Source organism: Convolutriloba macropyga, chromosome 10, assembly GCF_964194025.1.
Source record: "Convolutriloba macropyga chromosome 10, txConMacr16.3, whole genome shotgun sequence".
Taxonomy (NCBI): Eukaryota; Metazoa; Xenacoelomorpha; order Acoela; family Convolutidae; genus Convolutriloba; species Convolutriloba macropyga.
In genome coordinates, this window is record NC_134477.1 from 28,077,504 (window position 1) to 28,101,986 (window position 24,483).

The 24,483-nt window shown below is 31.8% G+C and overlaps 2 protein-coding genes across 2 annotated transcripts in view; one reads left to right on the forward strand and one right to left on the reverse strand.

Annotated features, from left to right (window-relative positions):
- Window positions 1–24,483, reverse strand: part of LOC142347977 (lipoxygenase homology domain-containing protein 1-like) — a 322,517-nt gene that overhangs the window by 122,442 nt on the left and 175,592 nt on the right. The gene's annotated exons all lie outside the window — the stretch shown is intronic.
- On the forward strand, window positions 21,375–22,057 carry LOC142347852 (uncharacterized). The gene is made up of 2 exons (XM_075398986.1): window positions 21,375–21,545; window positions 21,742–22,057. Exons 1-2 carry the CDS (start codon window positions 21,390–21,392, stop codon window positions 21,916–21,918), a joined length of 333 nt encoding a protein of 110 aa, XP_075255101.1. The 5' UTR covers window positions 21,375–21,389; the 3' UTR covers window positions 21,919–22,057.

Sequence of the window (24,483 nt, forward strand, 5' to 3'; positions counted from 1 at the left end):
TGATAGAAAGTTAATTGAAGCTGCTATTATGTTATGTAATAATCTACAAAAAAGCTCTGCTTGTGGTAAACCAACAGACTTCGTCTATGGTAAACCAAGAAAGCAATAAAATTTTGAAATAAAATTATTAATATAGCTTTTCAATACTATAAAAATGATTAGTACCAAATGTGATAAATGTAAAAAATAAGGCTTGGTGTTTGAGTTGTGATAAATGTCAAAGTAAACCATTCCAATGTTTCATATGTAATGAAATCATAACATATAGAGAAAAACATAATCATATGGTTGTTCATTTTAATAATCCCAATCAATATTAGTATGCAGAATGTGTAAAGTGAATAAACACATCTCTGAGTATAGATTTTAACATTTCTATTGTAGGTTATGCATATATCTTCATAGATATAGGTTTCATCATACGAAAGAAAGATTCTTAGAACATGCAAAGAAATATAATATCCACAAAGTGGTTTCACCAATCAGCGAAGCTGATTCCCAGATTGAAGTAAAGCTATAACTAATTATAATAAGTTTATTAAAGAATGAATTAACAATTAATGATGATAGAAAGTTTATTGAAGCCGCTATTAGATTAAATAATGTTTGTGATAATTATTTTTTTAAAAATGACTAAACTAGAAACACTTATAAAATCAAACAATCTAGAAAAACAAAACGGAAAGAATAGATTAGAAGATAAATTAAAACAACAAGAATATTATGGAGAAATAGAAGAGTTATTTGATCCTTTAACTAAAACTATCAGTGAAACTGCTTCGCAGATAAATGCAAACAATGAACGCAATCTAGCATTAAGTGAACAACCATTAAGAGCAATAGATTGGCAAAATCAAGAGTTAGAAAAACAAACTAAGATGATAGAGCAAACTAAAAACGGGGCATTAATGAAGCCAAATTTGCCCAATGAAGCCATGGAGGAAACTCAAGATATGGCACCAGTTTATGTTGATACAAAAACAGCCAAACTTCTTCATGACATGGGGGCTCAAACTAATCCTCAATTAAGATTAGAACTCATAGATTTACCTACAAGGAGATATAAAATGAGTGGTGTTGATATAACCCTAGAACAGGGTGCATTTTTAGTTAGGGATAATGTATATGAGTTTTCAGAAGGATTTACTGATTTTCATACTAAATCAAATATAACATTTGATAAGGTTGAGGAAGATGAAAACAAAATTAAAAGGTTTAAAGGATATTAGATATGATGTAGGAAAAGGGGATAAGAAAAGTGCTAGATATAGAGCAATAAAACGTATAATAGGAGCAAAAGATGATTTATTTGGCAGAGGTTTAAATAGCAACCCTAAACCACCAAATAATTTAATAGAAAGATTAGAATTATTAATACTAGAAACAAAAGCTGGTCATGATGGATTATATGATGAAATGCTAGATATATCTAAGCAACTATTATCTATGAATATTATTAATCAGGACCAACTAGATAATTTTGTTTTTAACTATGGTAAATAAATAATGATAGAAAAACAACAACAACAACAACAACAACAACTAGCTAAAGAAGTATTCAGTCCTCGAATAACAAAGTTTAGAAGAGAAAGAATAATGCCATTATATAAAGTTGAAACATGGTCAGCTGATTTAATTGATAAGTCATCTCTAAGTAAATACAATAATAATTATAAGTTTATATTAACAGTTATAGATATATTCACAAAATATGCATGGGCTATTCCATTAAAGAATAAATCTGGTTTATCTATAACTAATGGTTTTAAAACAATCCTATCAGAAGGGCGAAAACCAGAAAAGTTATGGGTAGATAGAGGTAATGAGTTTTACAATAAAACATTTAAATCTTTACTCAAAGAATATGAAACCGGCAAAGCCGCTTCAGGGATAGAGCTATATTCTACTTATAGTGATATAAAGGCTGTGTTTATAGAGAGATTTAATAGAACATTATTACACATAATAAAAATAAACCTATGTTCATTAATGGCGATGGTAATTGGGTAAATATATTAAATGATGCTGTTGTAACGTATAACATTAACATTCACTCAACAATTAATATGACACCAGTTGATGCTTCTTATAATCCTGATAAAGTTAAATACTATGTTAAATCTACCAAAGCAACACCAAAATTTAAAGTTGTTGATTATGTTAGAAATAAAGATAAACTCAATATCTTCTCTAAAGGTTACACTTCTATTTGGAATAGAGAGTTGTTTAAAGTTAATGAAGTTCTAAAAACATAACTACCAACATATAAAATAGAAGACATGAATGGAGAGATAATAGAAAGTAAATACTATGAACAGGAACTATTAAAATCCGAGTTTGACTTTGAATCTAATAATAAAGTTTTAGAATCATTAAATATATATCTTAATATAAATAATGACAAGAAATAGATTTAACCAAGCGAAACATCAATCGGGGAATGGAAACAACTTAACACTAAGTAAGGCTCGTGGGTTATTCCTAGAAGATAATGATAATATTGATATGAAGGATACCTATAAAATTACAAATGTTCATCCTCCGATAGATGAAAAAGATGTTGTTAATAAAGAGTATTGTGACAATAACTTATTATCTTCTAATATTAAAATAGACATTTTGAGTAAAAACATAACTGAGCTAAGAAAGGGTGACTTTGATAAAGTTACAACTAAAACATTACAACTAAATAAAACACAAGTTAATGATGAACTAATTAATGAGTTTATTGAATCAGCAAATAAAGTCACAAATACTGTTAACTTTTGTAATAAAGTTGCCGCTGACGCTATCTCTAAGTATAATCAATTAAAACAAGAATTTGATAATAATAAGTTTAATCAGAATATCACTAACATACAACTAGATGAAATGTTTATTACTGGGCTAAAACAATTTAAAGAAGTTAACAAAAAGACTAATTCTTTTATAGATGAAGCCCTTTTAAAGAATAAAAGGACAATAGTACAATATATTATTGCTAAACTTTTACGAAGTACGTTACTTGATAATAAAGAGAAAGACAGACTTGAGATGCATTATGGTTTTAATCAAGAAAATATAACAAAAGAAATAGAAAGTTATTTTACTACTGAAAATGAGTCAACCAACAGCACCGAGTGAGAGATTACTATATCCCAACTTGTCAACCGTTAATGAAAAATATATAAAGGAAAAGATTCAAGCTAATAATAAATTTAACAGCAATATTAACATTATAAAAGATATTAGAAATTATTATGAAACTGAAACTGATAACTATAATAAGAAGTTAAGTAGATATAAAAAATTATATTAACGTAGCTGAGATAACAGAAATACTATTATCATCAATAGCAACAACGGCAACAACAACATCAGTTGCATTAACAGGTATAGGATTACCTTATTCTATACCAACAGCTTTTGCTACAGCAACTGTTTGTGGTTCATTATCGAAAACAATTAATACTAAAATAAGAAACAAAATTATAAAGTATTCACAAAAGTATATTTTAAGTAAACAGTTTAGCGACAAGTTTAATGAACTATATACTAAATCAATGAATGATAAAAAAAATAGATAATGACGAGTATAATGAATTAGTTAAGGTATATGAAGAATATAAGAAGAACAAGAAAAATAAGTTGAGTATTTTTTTAGATCAAACATTTTAGTGATTAGTAATAATAGTATGTTTTGTAACAATAATATTAGTATTAATATTTATCCGCGAAGCGGTTACACCGATCAGGGAACCTGCTTCGCAGATCGATAGTGATAAATATAATATAATCATAATCATAATCTTAGTTATAATCATAATCATAAATATAATATAATCATAATCATAAAAATAATCATAAATATAATCATAATCAAATAATGATCTTTTTTATTTGTACCTAAGTATAACCCTCTACCTTTCTGTACTACTTTTATACCTTCACCAGTAGTTGCAAATTTATTAAATCGGGTGTGGCTGATAAAGCAGCTCTAGGGTTTCTAGATGCAGCTGCACTTCCTATTTTACTTGCTATTTCTAATGCTCTTACTGGATTATTAGCAACCTTCCTTCCAAAGTTAACTGTAGCCCTACCAATACTTTTAAAGAAATCCTTCAATCCCTCAGCTTCTATTGTTGCATCAGATACTGTCATTGATTTATTCCTTCTACATTTAGTGCAGGATCCTCTTAACATCTTAGTACCTTTTGAAGTAATAGCTCCACTTATATTATTAGTACCACTATAATGTCTACCTCCAACACAATATGAAATAGTTTTGAACTTATTTAAAAGACTCATTTCTATACATAAAAAATAATGGAAGTTAGAAAGTATAATCCTTTTGTTGTTATTAAACCCAAGCCCAAGCCTAAGCCCAAACCCAAGGTTAGGTCTAAATCTAAACCAAAGCTTGAAGCTGGAGGTTTATCCAGGATGGATGGAGTCCTATCTCTAGAGAATAAAAAGAAATTAGATATTAGTTATGCTAAAGTTTTTGTTAATACTAATAAGAAATAGTTAGGTATTAACAAGAGTAACAATTAGAGCTGACTAGCTATAAGTATGAGTATAAGTATATGGTTATGTATAAGTAAAAGTATATAATTATAACAATATTAATATTATACTATAATTTTAAATTATCGCTAGAGTTATATCTAAAATTATAATTATCGCTAGAGTTATATCTAAAATTATAATTATATCTTTGACTTAAATTATATCTATGATATTATATCAACCATCTTATTACCATCACTTTTCACACTGATAACATTTCTAGTTAATACTAATGGATGACATATAACATCTGCAACTGCAGCACTAAATTTAAAATTAAGTTGTTTTGGTTGTGGACCTATATGATCACTTTGATATCTAGTATCAAATACATATATTCTATAACTGCTTTTGAATGTTCTATGATTTATATACAGTTTTATATTATGTGGTAGCCCATTATAATCTTTATTGAAGCTAACAATCTGTTTAAAAGCCTCATTATAATTATTGGTTCCATAATTAATATTCATTCTATACTCAGGATAAAACTCACTACCAATCTTACAATAACATTCAGTAACATTCATTATATCAAATGTACTTGCATCATGAGTTTGTTCATTAACATTATCATTTTCAAAAACCAACTGTTATATATTGTGGTCTTTCCATACCACTTTCCATACCTAGATCAAACAAGAAGTTAGTAGCATTGGGCACATTCTTTTAAAATGTCTTTCTTTCATAATAACTAAAGTCTACATTATTCTTTTTACTTAAACCATTTTGCACAATAATTCTATTATCATTACTAGGATCAATAGTAGGCACACACCATGATATATCTCTAATTTCTATATTACCATCATTAGCAACTGCACCAGGATTAGCATTAACTATAAATAGAGCTCTATCATTATTATTTCTTTTTAATATTAGTTTAAATCCTAAACCATATATAATCTTTTCTAAATCATTTACGAAACCAAATAGATCACTCATCTTAACCATCATATGCATATGACCTCGTTCTGCGGCAATATGGTCACCTTTAAGTTGACTATCTCTAACTCCTTGATTTCTAACAAAACCACTCTCATATTCATCATTGGTACTAGTTAATAACTTATACATCAATAGATTAGGATGACAATGATCTATATATTCAATAGTCCTACCACCACTAGTTTCAAGCTTAATTGAACTAAGCAATGCCATCATACCATAATTAACTAATCTGATATTACCATCATTAGGAAATATACCACCAACATCATCTGATACAACAAACTCTATCTCTAGATATGAATCACGTAAATTTAAATGATTCTCTTCTCTATTGAGAATGATATTAATATTAGTATGAACCGTATTCATTGTTGCTAGATTATTAGGTTTATAATTTTTAATCTTACTTTTATGTATAGCATTATTATAACCATAACTTGTATCCAAATTAAAATCCACTTTTATTAGATAAAAAATGAAAAAATGACAGAAAATTTAATCTTATGGGAACTGCAAAAGATACATGATGCTTTAACTAAAACTAAAGAAGAGCATACACTTAACTTTAAAATGATAAAACCAACAGAAAAGTTTAACTTTAGTGAACCTAAACTTAAAACACCAAATTAGGTTTAATTAGATTATCTGTTTATAATTCGGTTTTTAATGTGAATAGAAGGAACAATCAATTCATATATGCTAGTACTTTTATAGAAGCAGATGAAGCTTTACCTCGGGCTCTTAGCTCTGACCCTAACCGTAACCCTATCTCTACCTCAAGCCAAAACATTACATCTATACTTATACATAATTATAAAGGAATCCCAGTGCTATACTCAACTATTACACCGGGAGCATATGAGTTAACTGATCTAGCAGAATTAATAAAAGAAGAAACTGATGGTAATGTTATAATAGAACCTGATAAGAATACGATGAAATGTTTAAGGGAAATAAAACAAGGAGCACTCAGCTTTGATATAGAAAACTCACTAACCTCATTACTAGGATTTAGAAAAATAATTTATAAAAAAGGTAGATATAAATCTCAGAAAATTATTGATATTATGGTTTCAATAATTTTAACATTCATTGCAATATTATATCTGGAGCTAAAGATAATGGTAAAGATACAGACATACTAAATACTTTTAATCTAACTGAACCACAAGGCTATTTGATAATTATTATACCAACTAATATCTTATATCAAAATGTAACTAAAGATAGAATAGAATATATTGAATTTCCTATTAAAGATGAACATGGAAGACCTATAGATTTTAATGGAGATGTATTGGGTTTTACTTTACATCTGACGTAGTCAGCAACTTCGTTGATCTGGTGTAGCTATAAACTTAAACTTAAACTAAACTACAAAACTCTCCGATCCCAATTAATTCTTAGTTTACCATTAAAATTTTTATTTTTAGTTATATCAATGACAATATAATTATAGGGCTCTTTCCATACCTTATTACATATATTAGCAAAATCGTTATAACTAAGTTCAACATTATTAAAGAAATCTTGATATATAGATATGAGGATTTTACCTCTTTGTTCAAATTAAATAAATAGATTACAGTTCTCTCTAACACTCTGCCTATCCAGAGAGAACAGGTTTTGATTAAGATATATCATATTGCAATAATTATGTCTACCTCTACAAAAGTGTTCATTAATAACTGGTTCTTTGGCTCTAACATCATCGAATATCATTAGTTTCTTTAAGTCTTTGGGCAGTTTATCGGGAGATGGTAAATCTTTTATATCTTTAATAAATTCAACATCTGCTTTGGGGTTTATTCTTTCTATACCATGGTACTGATCGCCAGTAGGTCCAATGATGTATAGCTTATCAAAATATATACTAGCTAGAATTAGTTTTTTTAATAAGAAGGTCTTACCACATTCACTAGGACCAGATATTATACATCTAAAGTTATCTGGGAATGTGGCTTCAGTAATTATATCATCATCATTTAGCAATGAATATAGATCATCATTTATATTAACAGAGATCGGTGAATTTGCAAACGAGCTTCGCTCGTGGTTAACCAAACATCTCTGTTGAACCGCTTCGCGGATACTGTTAGTAGGACTATTACTATTATATTTACTCCTTTGATTTTTTTCATCAAATAGATCTGCGAAGCAGGTTCCCTGATATATAAAATTATCTCTATCATTATCATTATCATTATCATTATCATTAACATTATCATTATCATTATCATTATCATTATCATTATCATTATCATTATCATTATCATTATCATTATCATTATTAGCAAAGCTACTTCGTAGATCATAATCATTATCATTATCAATGACATTATTAGTAAAGCTACTTCGAAGATCATCAACTCTATCCTTATCTTTATCACCACCTCTACTACAACTTAAACAAAAACACTCATTTTATATTCTTGGATATTTACATTGATTAACTAGAATATTCAAAGCACTTTTAATTCTAAATCCTCTATCAATAAGATAGATCATATATAAACAAGAAGCCCCACAATAAGATTCATCATATTGTTGTATTCTTTCATTAGAGCCTAGATCAACATATTCTTCTAGGAATAATGGCGGAGTTTCTACACCAAAACTATCAAAGTAATACACAGGACCATCTTCTCTTCTTATAACTAAAACCCAATGTGTACCTTCAGTTGGATGTAGATTTACAATAATGTTGAAGTTAGGTTCATTTGTGTTATCTAGTTTATCATCTCTCATTACTATTTCAATTGGTGTTAGACTTATACCTTTACCTATATCTTTTATTCTGATATCACTCATAGCATTATTATCAATATTAAATTTATTATTGAATTCCTCAAAAGTTAGGATAAGCATTTTTATATATATATATATGAATTTTATATATAAAAATGGATAAAGGTGGTTTACTTTTTTTCTTATTATTATAACTAGAAGAAAGCTTTGGTGGATTTATGAATAGGGGTCTAGTTAGATTTGAATATGAAAAGTCACCATTACATACTATTGTTTATGGTGGAACTGGTACAGGCAAAACATATTTTATTAGACAAAATTCAAAGTTATACTCAGTCCAAAATCAAGAACAAGACCAAAAGCAAAACAAAAACCAAAACCAAGACCAAAACCAAAACTAAGACCAAGCTAAAAATATAGTTATAGTGTGTAAAGATGACAGAGACTGGACAGATCCTGAGTCTAATAAGTTTTATACTGGGTTTAATAAATGTGATATAAAAGTGATCACAAAAAATAATATGCATAAATTTCAAAATTGTGTAATAGTACTTGATGATATGGGTGATAGGTTAAATAAGGATATAGCTTATTATTTTACTGAAGGTAGACATTATAATATTCAAATGATTGTAATGTGTCATAAACAAGCTCAAATAATTAATACAGCAAGAATGAGTTGTGATACTATTTATTTAACAACTTATAATGGTACTCATCTATTTAAAAACTTTAATGAGATATATAAATGTGAACATGACTTTAGTAAAATAATCAGTGAGTTAAATAGTAACTAATATCATTGTACAGATGGAATGTCAGATGAACTTCGTTTTGGTATAATTAAATATAATAAAAAGGAAAATACTTTTATTATTATTAATAGTAATAGAACAATGATATATGATTCAAGAGTTGGTTTCCTTGATTTAAAAGCTCTTAGTTTAAAAGATGAATTAAAAAGAGAAGACATAAATAAACTTATAGCATATATGAAGCCACTCATGATAAATGCAACAGATAGAAATGTTATTGATCACGATAACTATATAAATTATAAAAACTTCTTAAATTAAATAATATTAAAATACAGAATGATGTTTTAACTAAAGAAATGATTATGGGAAAGGTTATAAAAAGCTTATCAACTATTGGTGGAATTATAAGCTCAGGTTCATTTATATTTAGTTATATTTATCCTGATATAATATCAAGAAATGCTGGGAGTGTAGCAATGGGAGCAAGCACAATGTTGAGTAGAGTAAATACATTAGTTAACGTTGGATATGGAGAAGAGTTGGATAATGATCTGCAATGTAGTTTCGGTAATTCACGAAATACAATACAAGAAGAAAATATAAATGAAGAGATGGGAATTTTGAACAGAAAAGGAGGAAAGTTTTTAACCAGACTATATGGAATTAATGAAGAATTTAGAGAAGAGATCATAAATTTTGTTAAAGATAAAAAAGAATTAGACCTTGAATTAATTTTAGATAAGAGATGTAAAACTAATACACTCAATACGTTAGGAAATAAATATTTAATAGAGTGTATCACATCTAAAGATAATACTAAAGATTTAATTGAAATCATGGCTAAATATTACCCCGCGAAGCAGTTCCACTGATGGATAAAGTCCTATGATTAGGTAAATATTATAGTTTGCCCTATTAGAAATGCTTTTAAAATGTTTAGAGTGTAACTATAAATATCGAAACATTGCTGTTTTAAAATATCATTATGAATCATGTCATAAAGATAAAACTGATAAATGTATGTGTGGTAATATAATACTAAGTGGTATTTGTGCTAATAATTTTTCTCCATGGGGTTGTTCTTTAAAAAATGAATCTAGTTCTAGTTCTAGCTTTAATTCTAGTTCTGGTTCTGGTTCTAGTTCTATTTCTAACCCCAGTTCTAGTTCTAGTTCTAACCCCAATTCTAGCTCTAATTCTGGTTCTGGTTCTGGTTCTATCTATGACTATAACTCTAACTCAGATCCTAACCCCAACCTTAACTCAGATCCTAACCCCAACCCTACCCCTAACCTTATCCCTAACCCTAACCTTAACCCAAGCTCAAAAGTATTAAATAGATGTTGTAATAAGTGTAATTTTAAAAAAACACTAAATAATTTTGATGAGGGTAAGTATACATGTAGAAATTGTACTTCAGCTAACGTTAGTTGTCCATATTGTGCTTCTGTTGTGAGATACGATGGGATAAGGGCTCATGTGAAGAAACAACATCCAAAAGCAGAATTAACTAGAGGATTTAGTAGAAATGTGGGAAGCAGTTACACTGATCTGGTTGAGAAAACAATTAATACTAGAGCTGTAAGTCCATTAGTTATTAGCCAAACTGGGGATCTTCGAAGCAGTTATACTGATAGTTGTTCATGTAAATACTATAATTTTGTATCATTTCTTATTAATAATGGAATAAATATAGAAAAAGTAAAAGAAAATATAAATTTATTGAAGAGTATAGATAATTTGAAATAAAAAGAATAAAAAAAATTAAAAAAGAGGGAATCACTCTTTAAGAGCGAAAAAGAGAGATCTTTTCTACTGGGGGATCACTCCGAATAAGAGTGAATCACTCTTTAAGAGTGAAATGTAAATTTTGCTTTGATTTTTTGATTTTTTTTGTTTTATTTTTTGATTTTAATTGATTTTTTATTGAATTTAGAGCTAATATATAGTAGTGGATAAAACAAGGGATTCAGCCAATAGCAAAATTTGACCCGATTCGACATACGCGATTAGCGTTTGGAGAAAGGGTCAAATTTTGCTAGTGTTTGGTTTCTTTAAAAATGATTACAAAGATTACATTAGATTACATGAGATTACATGAGATTACATGAGATTACGTGAGATTACAAGGATTATTATGGGTTAAAAAAGTGTTTGGTTTCCTTGTTTTTTTTACTATTTTTCATTTTTCGAAAAGTCGTGATTAGCGTATGGAAAAAGGGTTAAATTTTACTATTGTTTGGTTTCCTTGTTTTTTCCGCTACTAATGATTTGCCAGCAGCTTCGGTGAATCGTACACTTAGATCCTACCTGTTGGAATTATTGTTCTTGCGCTTTCCGTGGTGTATCCGGTTCTTGAAGAACGAAAGTCAATCTAAACCGCTTAAGTGTGAAAAAAAATCAGCGTAAAAAGTAACCGAAAACGTTCAAAGAAAAACTTATATTAATGTCATGACCTGTGATGTACCGGAACCGACTCCCAAGTGCCGAACAATGCGAACTTTAACCTTGCCTAAAATGTTCAAAGAGCTATTCAAAAAAACAGACACGTTTTTAGTGTGTGCGTACTTCCAGGGGGCTTAAGTGAGGGTACAAGGCGATAGAAAGGATGTGGTAGAAGAGGGGTAGGTAGGTAGGTGCGGAAACCGGGAGGAGTCGTGGTAGTCTGTGGAGGTGTTAGGATCTGTAACAGGATCAATAGCTTTCAAATTTACCTTTTCACTTTGAAAATTACCAGATGTTGTGACTACAGAACAATAGAAACGCATTGAGTACTTTGAATGCTATTGGCAGGCCCATAAGCAATCATGAAGAACCAAGTCATCACAAACAGTCCATGAAAATAATTCATCCACAGAAAATTGCATACTGCTATCGAGAAGTGCTCTTATATCTATATCTCTTATATTAGAGTAGAGCACAAAGGTGTGCAAATAGAGGAAAATTTGCGCCAAAAAAATGAGTTGAAAGTGTGAAGCGATGTGAAAATACAAAATATGTGGTTTGGCTTTAACTTAAATGAAGGAGCTTAAATAAAGCCGGTTTGGCTTTAGCTTAAATGGGATGAGCGCGGCGGGGTGGGGTAGCGCAAGCATGGGAGGCAGAGCTCATGGGGGCGGGGGAGGGCGCTTGATTGCAGGTGGAAGGATGCCCCGGGATGGGGATTGGGGGTAAAGTGGGGGGGGGGGGGGGTACTGATGTAAAGGGGATGGGCTGAAGCAAGTCGTGGCGTACGAACTACGGAGGGAGTTAAGCGTGGAGGGGGGATTATAAGAACTACCCTTTGCAGCATGAAATTGTGCCTACACAGCAGATTAGGTGAATCGGATACTTAAGTCTGGTATGACGTAAGGCTAAGAGAGCTTAATTCCCTTCGCGCGCTACCTGTTTATCCCGTTTTTGGGTACGAAAAGTAATAAAGGTCAAATTTAAAAAAAATGGTCCAGAAAAAAAAGGCAAAAAAAAAACTAAAAAAATGCTAAAAACTTTGTTTGAGAGTAACTAATAAATGCTACAAACTTCATTTGAGAGCAACTAAAAAGTCAAAAGCGAGAGAGCCAGAGAAACAAAGAGAGAGAGAGAGAGAGAGAGAGAGAGAGAGAGAGAGATAGAGATAGAGAAGGAGAGAATGAAGGGAAAGGGAGAAACAATTCGGTTTCCAGGCGCTGCATTTTATTGACTGTAGGAGAACCGAATTTTTTTTAAAAAATCTGGCTAACATCGGACGAATTGCTCTTGAACGACAGGCTGGGTATGTGAATTCAGAGGGGCATAGTCACAATGACTTTTTATGCGTTCTAAAAAAAACGCCCCGAAGGGGTTTGAACTGTCGACCTCCTGGCAATCAAGCACATTAACAACAAAGAAAACGCATACCAATCTCTTCGCTTACTAACTTTTTTTATTTACGCAACGGATTTAATTTTTAAATGAGAGGAGTTTTGATTGAGCAAAACCATGAATTCAAGCATGAAAAATTAGCTCTAGATTTGAAATCAGAAGAATATTTTGGTCGAGCTGAAACAAAGTGATCAAAAAATTTGATTAAAAAAAGAGTCGTTCGATAGCAGTCGAAAGGAATATTTCTTTAAGTTTCCAGTTACTAAACATAAATCGACTAATGTAGGACGAATTGATCTCGAAAAACAGACGGGGCAATTAAGTTCAAGAGCTGTAGCCTAGATAAATTTTATGGGAACAAAACTATCCTGCAAGGGAGGTATTCGTTCCTCCGACTCCCGAGTCCTCAAGAATTCACCTATCGGCTATCAGACTCTTGTGATTTCCTATTTTGCAAACGCTTTCATTTTAACAAAAAACTTTACTTCAGATTACGAGCAATTGAGATAACTAAAAATGAGTCAGAGAAGAATAAAAATGTCACTTGAAAAGTCAAATAATGTTTTCGAACAAAATTGCAAATATGGTCAAGCAAGAATAAAAGAGACACACGTTTACAATAATTGCCTCGAAATTCGTTCCGGAGCAGTTAACAACCGTATAGAGGTTATTCTAGGTTGAGTTCACAGAAATTGGCATGGCCATCATATGGTTCACGCGGTGGGGCTTTTTGAACAGTGGGGAATCAGTGGAGGAACAATGAGAGGCCAGTGAGGGAACAAAACATGGGAATCTGTTGCGTCTTAGCCCAACTGATTACGCTTCTGCCTCCTCAATCATAGACGCACGATCAAATCAGACAATTATCAGTCGTTTTCGCCGAACAGAACGTTTAAGAGCGTTAAAACATGCTTAGATTTGCTTGATAAACATGGTGTTCAGTGGCTCTCCTTCGACGTTGATTTAATATATTGATGCAAATGCTCGAAACCAGAGGTCAACGCTCAAAAAGAGCCAATTCAATGCTTATGTCTAGAAGAAAGATAGGTTTCAATGAAAAAAAAAGTCGGTGAAACACCAGTTATGCACTAAAAACCGGTTATGCACTAAAAACTTTAAATTAATGTTTCCTCGATCAGATTACACAACAGACAGAAAGTAGAAGTTTTTTGTTTTGAAAATTTTTGCGGCGCCATATGTTCCAGCTGAGAGCAAGCCACTAACTCAGTAACCTCTAACGATGCTCAGAAGTTCCCAGATGATTTAACTTAGCAAATTATGTGCTAAAAAACAAAGACAGTCAAAATGGATGCAAAACGTGGCAGGAGACCCAGTTCCCTCAAATAAAAATAGACAATATTTTGAGGATGCACTCCGATGCAAATTTGTCAAATTTAGACAATAGAACATCCTGATTTTCATTCATAAACTGGCTTCTAACGGACTGAAAAACTGACATAGTTTCAATCTCGTTCCATCTCTGCACACGAAATTGCTTGCTCCAAATTTGAGAACAAAAAGATGATAAAGACTCGATTTTTAACACCATTGATTAAATGAAGAACAAAAAGTCCCATTTTTTTCCTCCAATGATCTAAAATCAGCTAAAATCAGCAAATTTTTCCACACAAACTCAACCTCAAACACACAATACAATGATACAATTACAAGACTCAAATTTATCAGTGAATCAGCTTCGCAGAAAAGCCAAAAGAAAAAACGTATTATCTCGATTGGAGAATTGGCTGATTCAATAAGTCGGGTTAGGCCGCCTAACAGATGGAAGGTTGTGGTTCCTTTCTCAGCGTCATTACACCACAATTTAGCCCAAAAGGCAAAAATTCTCTAAAGCTAAAAAAACGAAATAAAAATGCAGATAGATTGAATAAGAGTTCTAATTACTTTCAATTACAAGTAAAGGATTCAGATAAATGAAAATTCAATACTTAAGGAGTAACTAAAACAATAAAACCCGCTAAGTGGTTCTGCAAAAACCATTTTGCAAATTCACCGATAATTTTTAATTTCGGCAATTTTTTTTTTTGATTGAACAATTTAGTGTTCAGAAAAGTCGAATGATTGAGTAAGATGTTGTTCTAATAATCAAAACGAAAATAATACTGATATACTTTTAAGGAAGACAAATACAGCATGAATTTTAAAAGAAAATCAATCATATCATTGATTTAAAGTTAATAACTTTAAAGTTTTCTTTAAGAACCATATCTATTCATATGGATAATAACTTTTTTCATTGAATTCTAATTACGAAATATCGAAATTGTAGAAAAAATTAAAACTGATATTCAAGTTGAACTGAACATTTTTGGAAAAGAAAACAGTACAAACCGATTAGAAGACAAGCTAACACAAAAAGAACTTTACGGTAACTTAGAGGAAACATTTCTTACTAAAAAAATCCAATATATGAAAAAACAGAGACACAAGGGGAACACTAAAAAATTATATGAAACCTAACAAAAAAGCAAAAACTCAGAATTTGCATTAGCTTTCTTAAACCTCTAAAGAAGAAAAAATGACAAATCGAATAAAATGATATTAACATGAGAAAGAATAAGTGTCTTGTTGAATGCAAATGTGCAACAAAATGCTCAATTAAAGACAATTCCAACAATAAAAATTGGTAAAGTGAAGCCATCTAAACTGAGGTTCAGAAAATAAAAAGGTGGAAAAACAGGATAAAAGCACTGAGAAAGTTTTATCTGTTGATTTTAGAACCACTTGAGTATTGCGTAGAGTATCTATCAAGAAACTTATCCATAAGTAATACTTATATAAATAAGCATTTATAGAGCAGGCTCAGGTCACGTTTTAAAAGGTATAGTTATGCTATATTACTTTAATGCACAGTTATTTCCGAAAAAAATTGCAATAAATGGCAACGAATATGAGTTTTCAAAATAACTCCGTTTTTATCGCATATTAAGGTATTAAAGGTTTTGCAGAAGGAGAAGAAGATCAATTAATAGATTTACTGAATAATATTTAAGATTTTTTGAGCATTGGACAAGAGAAAACAAAAAGATATATGAAAAAAGTTAGGGATAAAAGAAATCAGATGAAGCCGCATAGCTACTCTTCCAATTTAAAGTAATCTGACGATTATGACTGTTGATTCAAGTCTCGTGAGAGTACCACCAAGGAGCAAAAACCTTGACTACGCTTTATATAGAACCGATGGTGATAACTTTGACACTTCTGGTTTTAAAAAAGATCCCAACTATTTATTTGATAGATCGAAAATACTAGTACTAAAAACAGCAGCTCTCAATGATGGGTCAAATAAAAAAAAAGTTTAAAATGATAAAAAAATACTTTTAAAAAATTAAATGATAACAAGAAAATAACATTAATAAAAAAGCAACCATAAAATGCCGAAGTATTTAGTCCACGAATGACAAAATAAAAAGACAAATACCATCAAACAAAAGTCGAAAATTGGTCTGTTGATTTAAAAGATAAGTCAAAATTGAGTAAGTATAATACTGATTGCGCCTTAATTTTAAAGAATAAATCAGGTTCATCTTTCATTGATGCTCTTAACGCAACAATAACGGATACAACGGCCAGCAAGGCTAAAAAACTAAAACAATTATGTGTAGATAGTGATGATGGTAATTGGATTAACTTTTTAAATGATACAAATTATTATTCAAAGATGTTATAAAATCAATTAGTATAATTGAACTTGCCTCGCAGATATACCAGCTCACGAAACTTAATGAAGAAGTCAAAGAGAGGAAAAATATATCAATTCGTATTTATAATGAAAACCATTACTCGATTTTAACTCAATGGAGGAACCAGCATCATATGATTGATGCATTAGAAACACTAAACAATTAGGGGACAGAACACAGGAGAAATAGATTAGAAGATCAATTAAGACAATCAGAACTTTACCGTAACGTAGAAGAATTATTTAGTACTCAGAACATGATTAACTGAACTAGTAGACCATATACCAAGAGACTTGTCCAAAAGAGATACCTATATGAAAAAGCCCTAATAGAGCAGGCTCAGGTCCCATCTTAACAAGTATAGTTATGATGTATTATTTTTATATTACAGTAACTTCCAAAAAATACGTAAAATAGTAATGAATATGACTTCACAAAATAACTCAGATTATATCCAAAATTAAAGTGTTAAAGGTTATATGAAAGGAGAAGGAAATGAATATTCTGATTTTCTTAAACATGTCAGAAATCAATCAAGCATTGAATAAGAGAAGAATGAGAAAAGATATTGCACAAATCAAAAGGAGAACTATAGTAACTCATCCTGTATCAAGTGATTTAATAAAAGTAACTGTAGATCCACAACTTGTGAGAGCACCTCCAAGGAGTAAAAAACATCACAACACGTCATGTCAAACCGATCATGACAGCGTTTCATCTTCTGGTTTCAAAACAGGAGTGCGGAAATTATTTGATAGATCGGAGATACTTGTACTAGAAACAACAACTGGCAAGGTCGGAGTGAATAAAGAAATGTTTAAAAAATCAAGAAACTTGATAAAAAATAACTAGTGATAAATAGTTAAAAAAATATCATTCGTTATTTTTGTAGTTAAAAATTTGTAGCTTAGCAACAAGTAAAACTCTGTTATTCGGTTCTTTTCCGTTTGTGCCCCCCCCCCCCCAGAACGTAATGCCCCCCCCCCCTCCCTGTTACAGAACACGTGCAATTACATAGTAAATCACTATCTAAAAATATGGCACGTGCGTCTGGGGGGATGCAAATAATATGCATCCACTAAGCTGTGGGGGATGGACAAACCGAAAAGATCAAATTATTCTTAGTAGCTGAAGGTACTATATGAACGAAGTTCGAATTATTGTGAACATATCCACGCCCACATTGATCCACGCCTAACAAAGATGCTGTACGTAAGGGATACTGTGATATCCTTACATCGAGTCCTTACAAAAATTAATACATTCAGTAATAAAAATTCAATAAAATTTCAAAATATTCTGAAGATAATTGACCTACGTAAAGGAACTTTTCAAGAAATTATTACAGATCAACTGAATACTTATACAAAATTATCAGGTGAAAAATCATTGGATAATCTACAATGCACAAAAACCAAGTTCAGCACAAAGACCGCAGGCAAATAAAAAAAAACAAAACAATTTCATTTGGAGTCGTTGCTAGTAATACTATAAATAAGTTCTATCTATTTAACACAAAAATTGGTGAAATCTTTGATCGGGCAAAAACTGATGAGCAATTAGCTGATGCTTGTTTTGATAGATAAGGAACATTTCATGTGAAAAAATTTTGGAAGTTAGTCATCAAACAAATTAAGTAGCTCATAATCCGGTGCTCCACTCTTGTAGCCAAACGATTCGACAAAAATTGAAAATTTACTCAGTGAAAACGCACTTTCCTTGACTGGTCAAAAGTTACAGCTAGATAAAAATTTAACAAAATTAACAACATCTGAAAAGGTGTGAAAAGTTACTATGAAACTGAAACTACAAACTATCATTAGAAGTTAGGTAAATGCAAAATTTATATCATTATTGCAGAAGTAACAGAAATTATTTTATCATCTATAGCTACAGCATCAATCGGAGCACCAGCAACACCAACAAGTAAAGGTTTACCCTTATTCAGTAGAAACAGCCTTTGCTGCAGCTTCAGTTTGTGGAGTAATCGTGAGAACATTTAATTAAAAAACATAACATACCAAAATATAACTTTTGCTTTACAAAACTATACACTTTCGAAACAGATTTGTGAAAAATTGAAAAATTTGCATAATAAAGCATTTACAGACAATTTTTTTGATAATAATGACGAAAAAGAACCTGCAAAAATTTACGATAATTACAGATAAAATAAGAAAACTAAGTCTAATTTTATTTGGATAGCTAGCGGCGATGATCATTGAGCAAGAAGTTTTTTGCCGAAAAGAGCTCAATGCTTCAATGCATTAAAAAGACAACTTTTAAAATTTTTGAGCCACTAGAGACAAAAGTTGAATTCAAATTTAAGAAAAGAGGAGACCAAGAAAAGGAGGCCAAAACCATGTCAATTAACTTCTGCATATTTATTTACACATCTTCTTTGATCACCTAGAAAACGTAATTCCTTGCTTCCATTTGTCTCTGCCTGAGGTACTTTTCCTTGCTTTTCTGCCAAGCAAAACAAAAATTAAAAACAGAATGCAAAACTTAAATTTGAAAGACTTTTGCCTTTCAAAAGATTAGAAGCTAAATATGTTGCGCGATAAGCTTATGGTTGAAAAAAACAAAGATTTTTAGTTTCACCTGATTGAATGTATTGTTCTTTGAAGAAATGAAATCTTATTCAGAAAATAATACATCACAAGCTACAGTAGTCTATTCAAAGCAAACAAAACGATTCATCAAAAAATTAAATAACCACAATCAAAATAAAAGGAAAAACGGAAAATCTAAACATTTTTCACGCTCATGGCTACATGAGAAAAATAACACAAGTCCGTTGAAAAACGTTGGATCTTTTTCGTGAAATACCAAACTGCTTTTGACGCCACAGCATTTTTAGCTCTCAACCACAAAATTCAACTAAAACTTTCAACAGTTTACTTTAATAGATTTCTCACCCAAAACAAGAAAAAGTTTGAACATGGCAAAAATATGTTTCACAAAAGTACCCCTCTTTTTTCAAATAACCCCATTCCTATTCCCCTCCCCTCCATTAATTAAACGTGTAAATCCACAAAATTTGCAATGTGCACTGTTTTAAATCGTTTTGAGAGCATAATTTGTCTGAATGTAGAAAATAAAATATTTTGATATTTTTTTCGGATTGCATAGTATCATCGGCATCATAACGTGTTACTAAAAAGCTTTATTTATTTTCAATACTGTAATATATTTAGGTTTAAAGTCCACGCCCTGCTGAAGCTTAGCTTGCGTAGTTTGCATCGGAGAGGACAATTTATCACCATAAAAATTTTAGAGCGAAAAACTGAAACTCTTTTTTATGATTTATTTATTGTTATCCATTTTTTGTTGTGATAGCAATCGTTTAGAGATAGCTATAATTCTAGTTCTGTTGCCGTTACAGTTATAGTCACAAAGAAGAAAAATTAAAAGGGGCTGAAACACCAACAAAAGAAAACGATCAAAAACAACAGCTACAGAAAACGGTTTTCTTCCAACAGCTCACCAAAAAATTAGCAAACCTAAATTGATTTGATCGTTAAATAACATGCTACGGTGTCTTGTATTTTAAATGTTTTTCAGCAGCAAACTTTACTGTGTCTTGTATTGAAAATCATTCTTGAGCAGCAAATTTATTTTTTACGCTCGTCCTTCATCTGCAGATCGCTAGCACTAGTATTCAACCAACTGGTGAGTAATCAGAACAAAAATCAGCTTATGTTCACCATAATTTTCTTTGAATAAACAGGTCTTAGAAAGATATCTCTACTTTCGTTTTTATTCATTAGCTCATTGAACTCGTATGCATAAACAGATCCCATATTGTGTAATCTGTAGCAACCCCGTTCAACTTGATATTAAATGATGTTAGAAATTAGTCATATAATGATTTTGTAGTTCAAGGGTAAAAAATGCAGTGGATATACAGTTAAAGAAGCGAATTACAAAGACATGATGCCGGGACAGATTTGGAACCGGTTAAGCAGACTGGGTGGTGTAACACTTTCCTTGTCGTAAATAAGAGACAGCAGTTACACGCTATGAAAATATCTGCAAAAAGCTATGAAAACTTTTACAGAGCTCAGTCTGCTCAAGGTCACTTTGAAAAAGCTTTCTGATTTATCTCGAAGCATTGATAACAAATTCAACTGTGCATTCAAAAAATAAAATTCTTTTTGCATTTCTGTTAATTTTATTAGTCAACGAGCCACTCAAATGAAACTATATAATCGTTGTAAATTCATGTAAATTCATGTAAGTTCATTGTAAATAAATGTACCAGTAAAGACAAAAGATTAATTAAGAAAGGGATTTTTAAAAGTGACAAATTTTCGTGGGTCATAAAATTGAAGTCAAGTGAAATCTTGAGCTGTAAGCGAAATCATTCTACATGTAAGCAAAATCATTCGTCACTTTTAAAAATCCCTTAAGAAGGGGATTTTTAAAATTGACGAACTTTCGTGGGTCATAAAATTGAAGTCAAGCGAAATCATTCTACATGATTCAAAGCTCTTTTACCTTGTACGAAAGCCAAACAACTCGGCCAAAAAATCTGGACTTTTATTCGACCGATTTATGTGGCGTTGCTTTTCTTTAATCTTTCCAAAAAAGGATTAAATTTTTTATGAAACTAACGAATGAAGTTTTGCACTGAGAAGAGTTTGCTGACGTAAAAACCATGATATATAAAGACATGAGCGAACTGACGTAATACCTTTATTTGGAAATAAGCGCGCTGCAAAAAATGTTTCAAAGGTAGTGTAACTACATTTAAAGTGCGAGCCTTAGGAAAAATACGAACAGTTTGTTCTAATTTTACCTCTTACATCATAATTACTTTTTTAACTCATATGATAAAATGAAGCTTGTGACAACAGATTTAATTCTGGCGACAGAATTGTGCAAAGAGAAAAAAATTGAAACTGAGAAACAAACATTTCAAAAATCGGCGACAGAACAGAAAAACAGTTTAGCCAAAACTCAAGAGGAACATTGGAAGTTTCTGCATCAGAAGGTTAGTTGTTTTGTTTTACCAGGCCCTATTTCATATTCTCAGTTTACTTATCTTGCTGTCAATAGAGTTTTAAGTTGGGCTCTTTCTTTTTTGATACATTTTGTTAAGCTTTATTAGCATAAAAGCGGGTAAATAGTTAACTTAAAGAGCTTTGTCAAAACCTGGATCAGCCATAATTGAATTGTTTGCCTTTCAGAAATGGGCCAGAAAGTGGAATACATTCAAAGTGGATATGGCGCCTTTGAAGGTGAAATTAGCGAAGACGGAAACGTATTCAGCAGCAATAAGGACAAGGACAAGGAAAAGCCGGAGGATGTCAGAGACGTGGACAGAGAGGTTAAAAACTGAGGAAGAGATGGACAAGATGTGCTGAAATAAGATGGAAAAAATTGTAAAACAGTTGCATGCACTAAATTTTAACAAAAAATACTTAGTAGTTTAAATTTGAATCAGAAACTAGCACACTCAGCATGTATATTTAATGTTTGGTTGTTGAATAAATTATGAATGTATTGGTTTTTTTAAGGAAGAGGTCAGCCTTTCAGTCAACCTTGCGGTCTGTTTTAATTAAACAAGGCTTGCAGAATACGTAATTTTTTTTTAAAAAAAAACGCAACCCTATACTTCTGTCTGTTATCAAAGTTATCAAAGTTATCAAAGATTAAGTTTATACTGTCGTTTTGCGTCATGTTTGTGCTTACTGGAAGTGTTTTTTGGGTCTATTGGGGCAAGATGAGGAATGCCAGTCCACCGGTGAGATTGTTGCTACTTTGATAGTAATTGGTTAATTGTGCGGTTGTTTTTTAGCAAAGTCCACCACAAGCTTTTTCATTCATTAAGAAGAAAACAACATATATTATTGTGACGTGTATTAAGTGACCCAATTTAGTTTCTGACATTGAACAGCGTAAAATCTATATAACAGTCAGCAGCCCAACGATAATGCAAGAAGATATTGAATCGTATTCGAAAGAAGCTTTTCTTCTTATCAGAAGCGAAAACAAAAATCTTTCGGTATATAAGAAGCTATTCTTCTTTTTGGAAAAGAAGAACGAGAAATTGGAAAGAGAAAAAGAGACAAAATGAAAGCCTCTTCTCTTCAAAATAATGAATGTACAACAGTAGTTAGTTCAAGCTTTGTTGAGAGCATTGTGTTATCATACACTTTAAGCGAAGGAAACCGATCCTCTTGATTAACACAGTTAATGAGCAACTTGAGAGCTGATGACTCTGACCCCCGTTTTTGAGTTCCTTTCCATACAGTGCTTTTTTATACCGATTAAAAAAACTGTTTAAAATAACTGTAAAAAACTACAAAAACAGCAAAAGCAGAGATCAGTTATTCAAGTTGGGGACCAAAATTTGACAAATGGGTGTGCCACAATCCAATTGGGCATACGCTCAATTTAGCTCCTTACTGTCAAACACAAAAAAGACTCCCCTTGACATAGCAGCCCTCATTGACGAAATAGTTTTGACTGGCGAAACAGAAACAAGTTCAATTAGCACAGAGGGCAGTCCTCATTCACCAAACATGAATTCTATTTACTGCCGGCCTTGGGAACAATTTGCAAGAAGCTGATTCCAACACTACAGTACATACCTCTCATTTTTCGACTCAGTTGGCCTGAGGTTCTCAAGAAAACTATACAGGGGCGTGTCTTACGGCCAAACTGCAACGAAAACTGGAGGAAGCTAATTGCCTTTCTTAAGTGCATTTTACGAGCATCTAATAGGGTTAACAAGAACCACAAACAACTTAATGAAAAACATTATTTTCAAACCACTTTGAGCACTGCAGAGTGGCAGGTTGCACCGGATTTAGTTATGAAACTGCATCGATGAAGCAATCAAGAAAAACCGTTGATAAAGCCAAAAAAGCACTTGCAGCTCGTGCTAAGGTGCTATGCCTGCAAGTCTAATTCGGGCAAGCAGCAAAAAATCTGCCATTCAATAGAGTAGCGCCATAATATCCAAACAATCAGAGAGCTTAAAACTCTACACCTTCCAGAAGAAGCAATTTCACGATTACAGCTCCAAAGCGCATCAGTTCGATGACGCAAAAGTATTTGGTCAAATAGATGCCTTCCCCATTTTTCAGCTGCTGGTCCATCCAAAATATACCCCGAACACCTTTTGAACGCCGTTCATTGAGCAGCTTGTGATCAATCTGCTGTCCAGAAGAGGTCAGCGCCCTGTGCCAGTGGCACCAGTTTTCTGCAGTGATTTTTTGACTGCTTAAAAAAACTAAAAGCCGGTGGGCAACTCATAGCTGTGGGCGAGGTCTTGCAACGTTTGGCTGCAAAGTGCATAGCTAAACAAACACAATTGGATTCGGTCGAACTGTTCTCGTCTAAGAAATTAGACGTAGGAGTCAATGCCGGAGTTCAAAGTATCATACATGCAACCAAAATTTTTTGAGAAATTGCAGTTTTCACGGGATGCAGTAATATTCTTGATCAATTTTAAAAACGCCTTCAATTACATTGAAAAAAGTCTAAATGCAGCTGTTACCTTAATGCCGAGTGTTGCAACAAATGCCATATATTGCTACTCACAGCAGAGTGATATTTTTTACAGCAAAAAATCTGTAACAAGTCAATCTGGAGTAAACAAAGGAGATCCCTTGGGGCCTATGTTCTTCTCTTTAATATTGTGGCATATAAAAGAAGAGGTTGAATCAAAATTACCAAAACTTACCCAGCACTGTGGTTACCTCGACGATAGAATTATTGCTGGAACAGAAAACGAACTCAATGAGGCTTTAGATATATTGACTGTCACAGTCAAAACTTGCGGCTGAAAACTCAGAAGAAACATATATGAGGTCTGGTCAAAAGGAGCTCTGAACAAGATCGGTAGCAGAATTACAAGAAAAAGTAGAAAGGGACCTGAAATACTGGGTGCTGCTGTCGGATTCCCAGATCCGTTGTTTCCT

Bases quoted from the DNA above. Each gene is read 5' to 3' on its own strand.
- LOC142347852 (XM_075398986.1), top strand. From the start codon at position 21,390: ATGAAGCTTGTGACAACAGATTTAATTCTGGCGACAGAATTGTGCAAA. The intron at 21,546-21,741 runs GTTAGTTGTTTT...TTTGCCTTTCAG, and splicing joins GGAAGTTTCTGCATCAGAAG to AAATGGGCCAGAAAGTGGAA.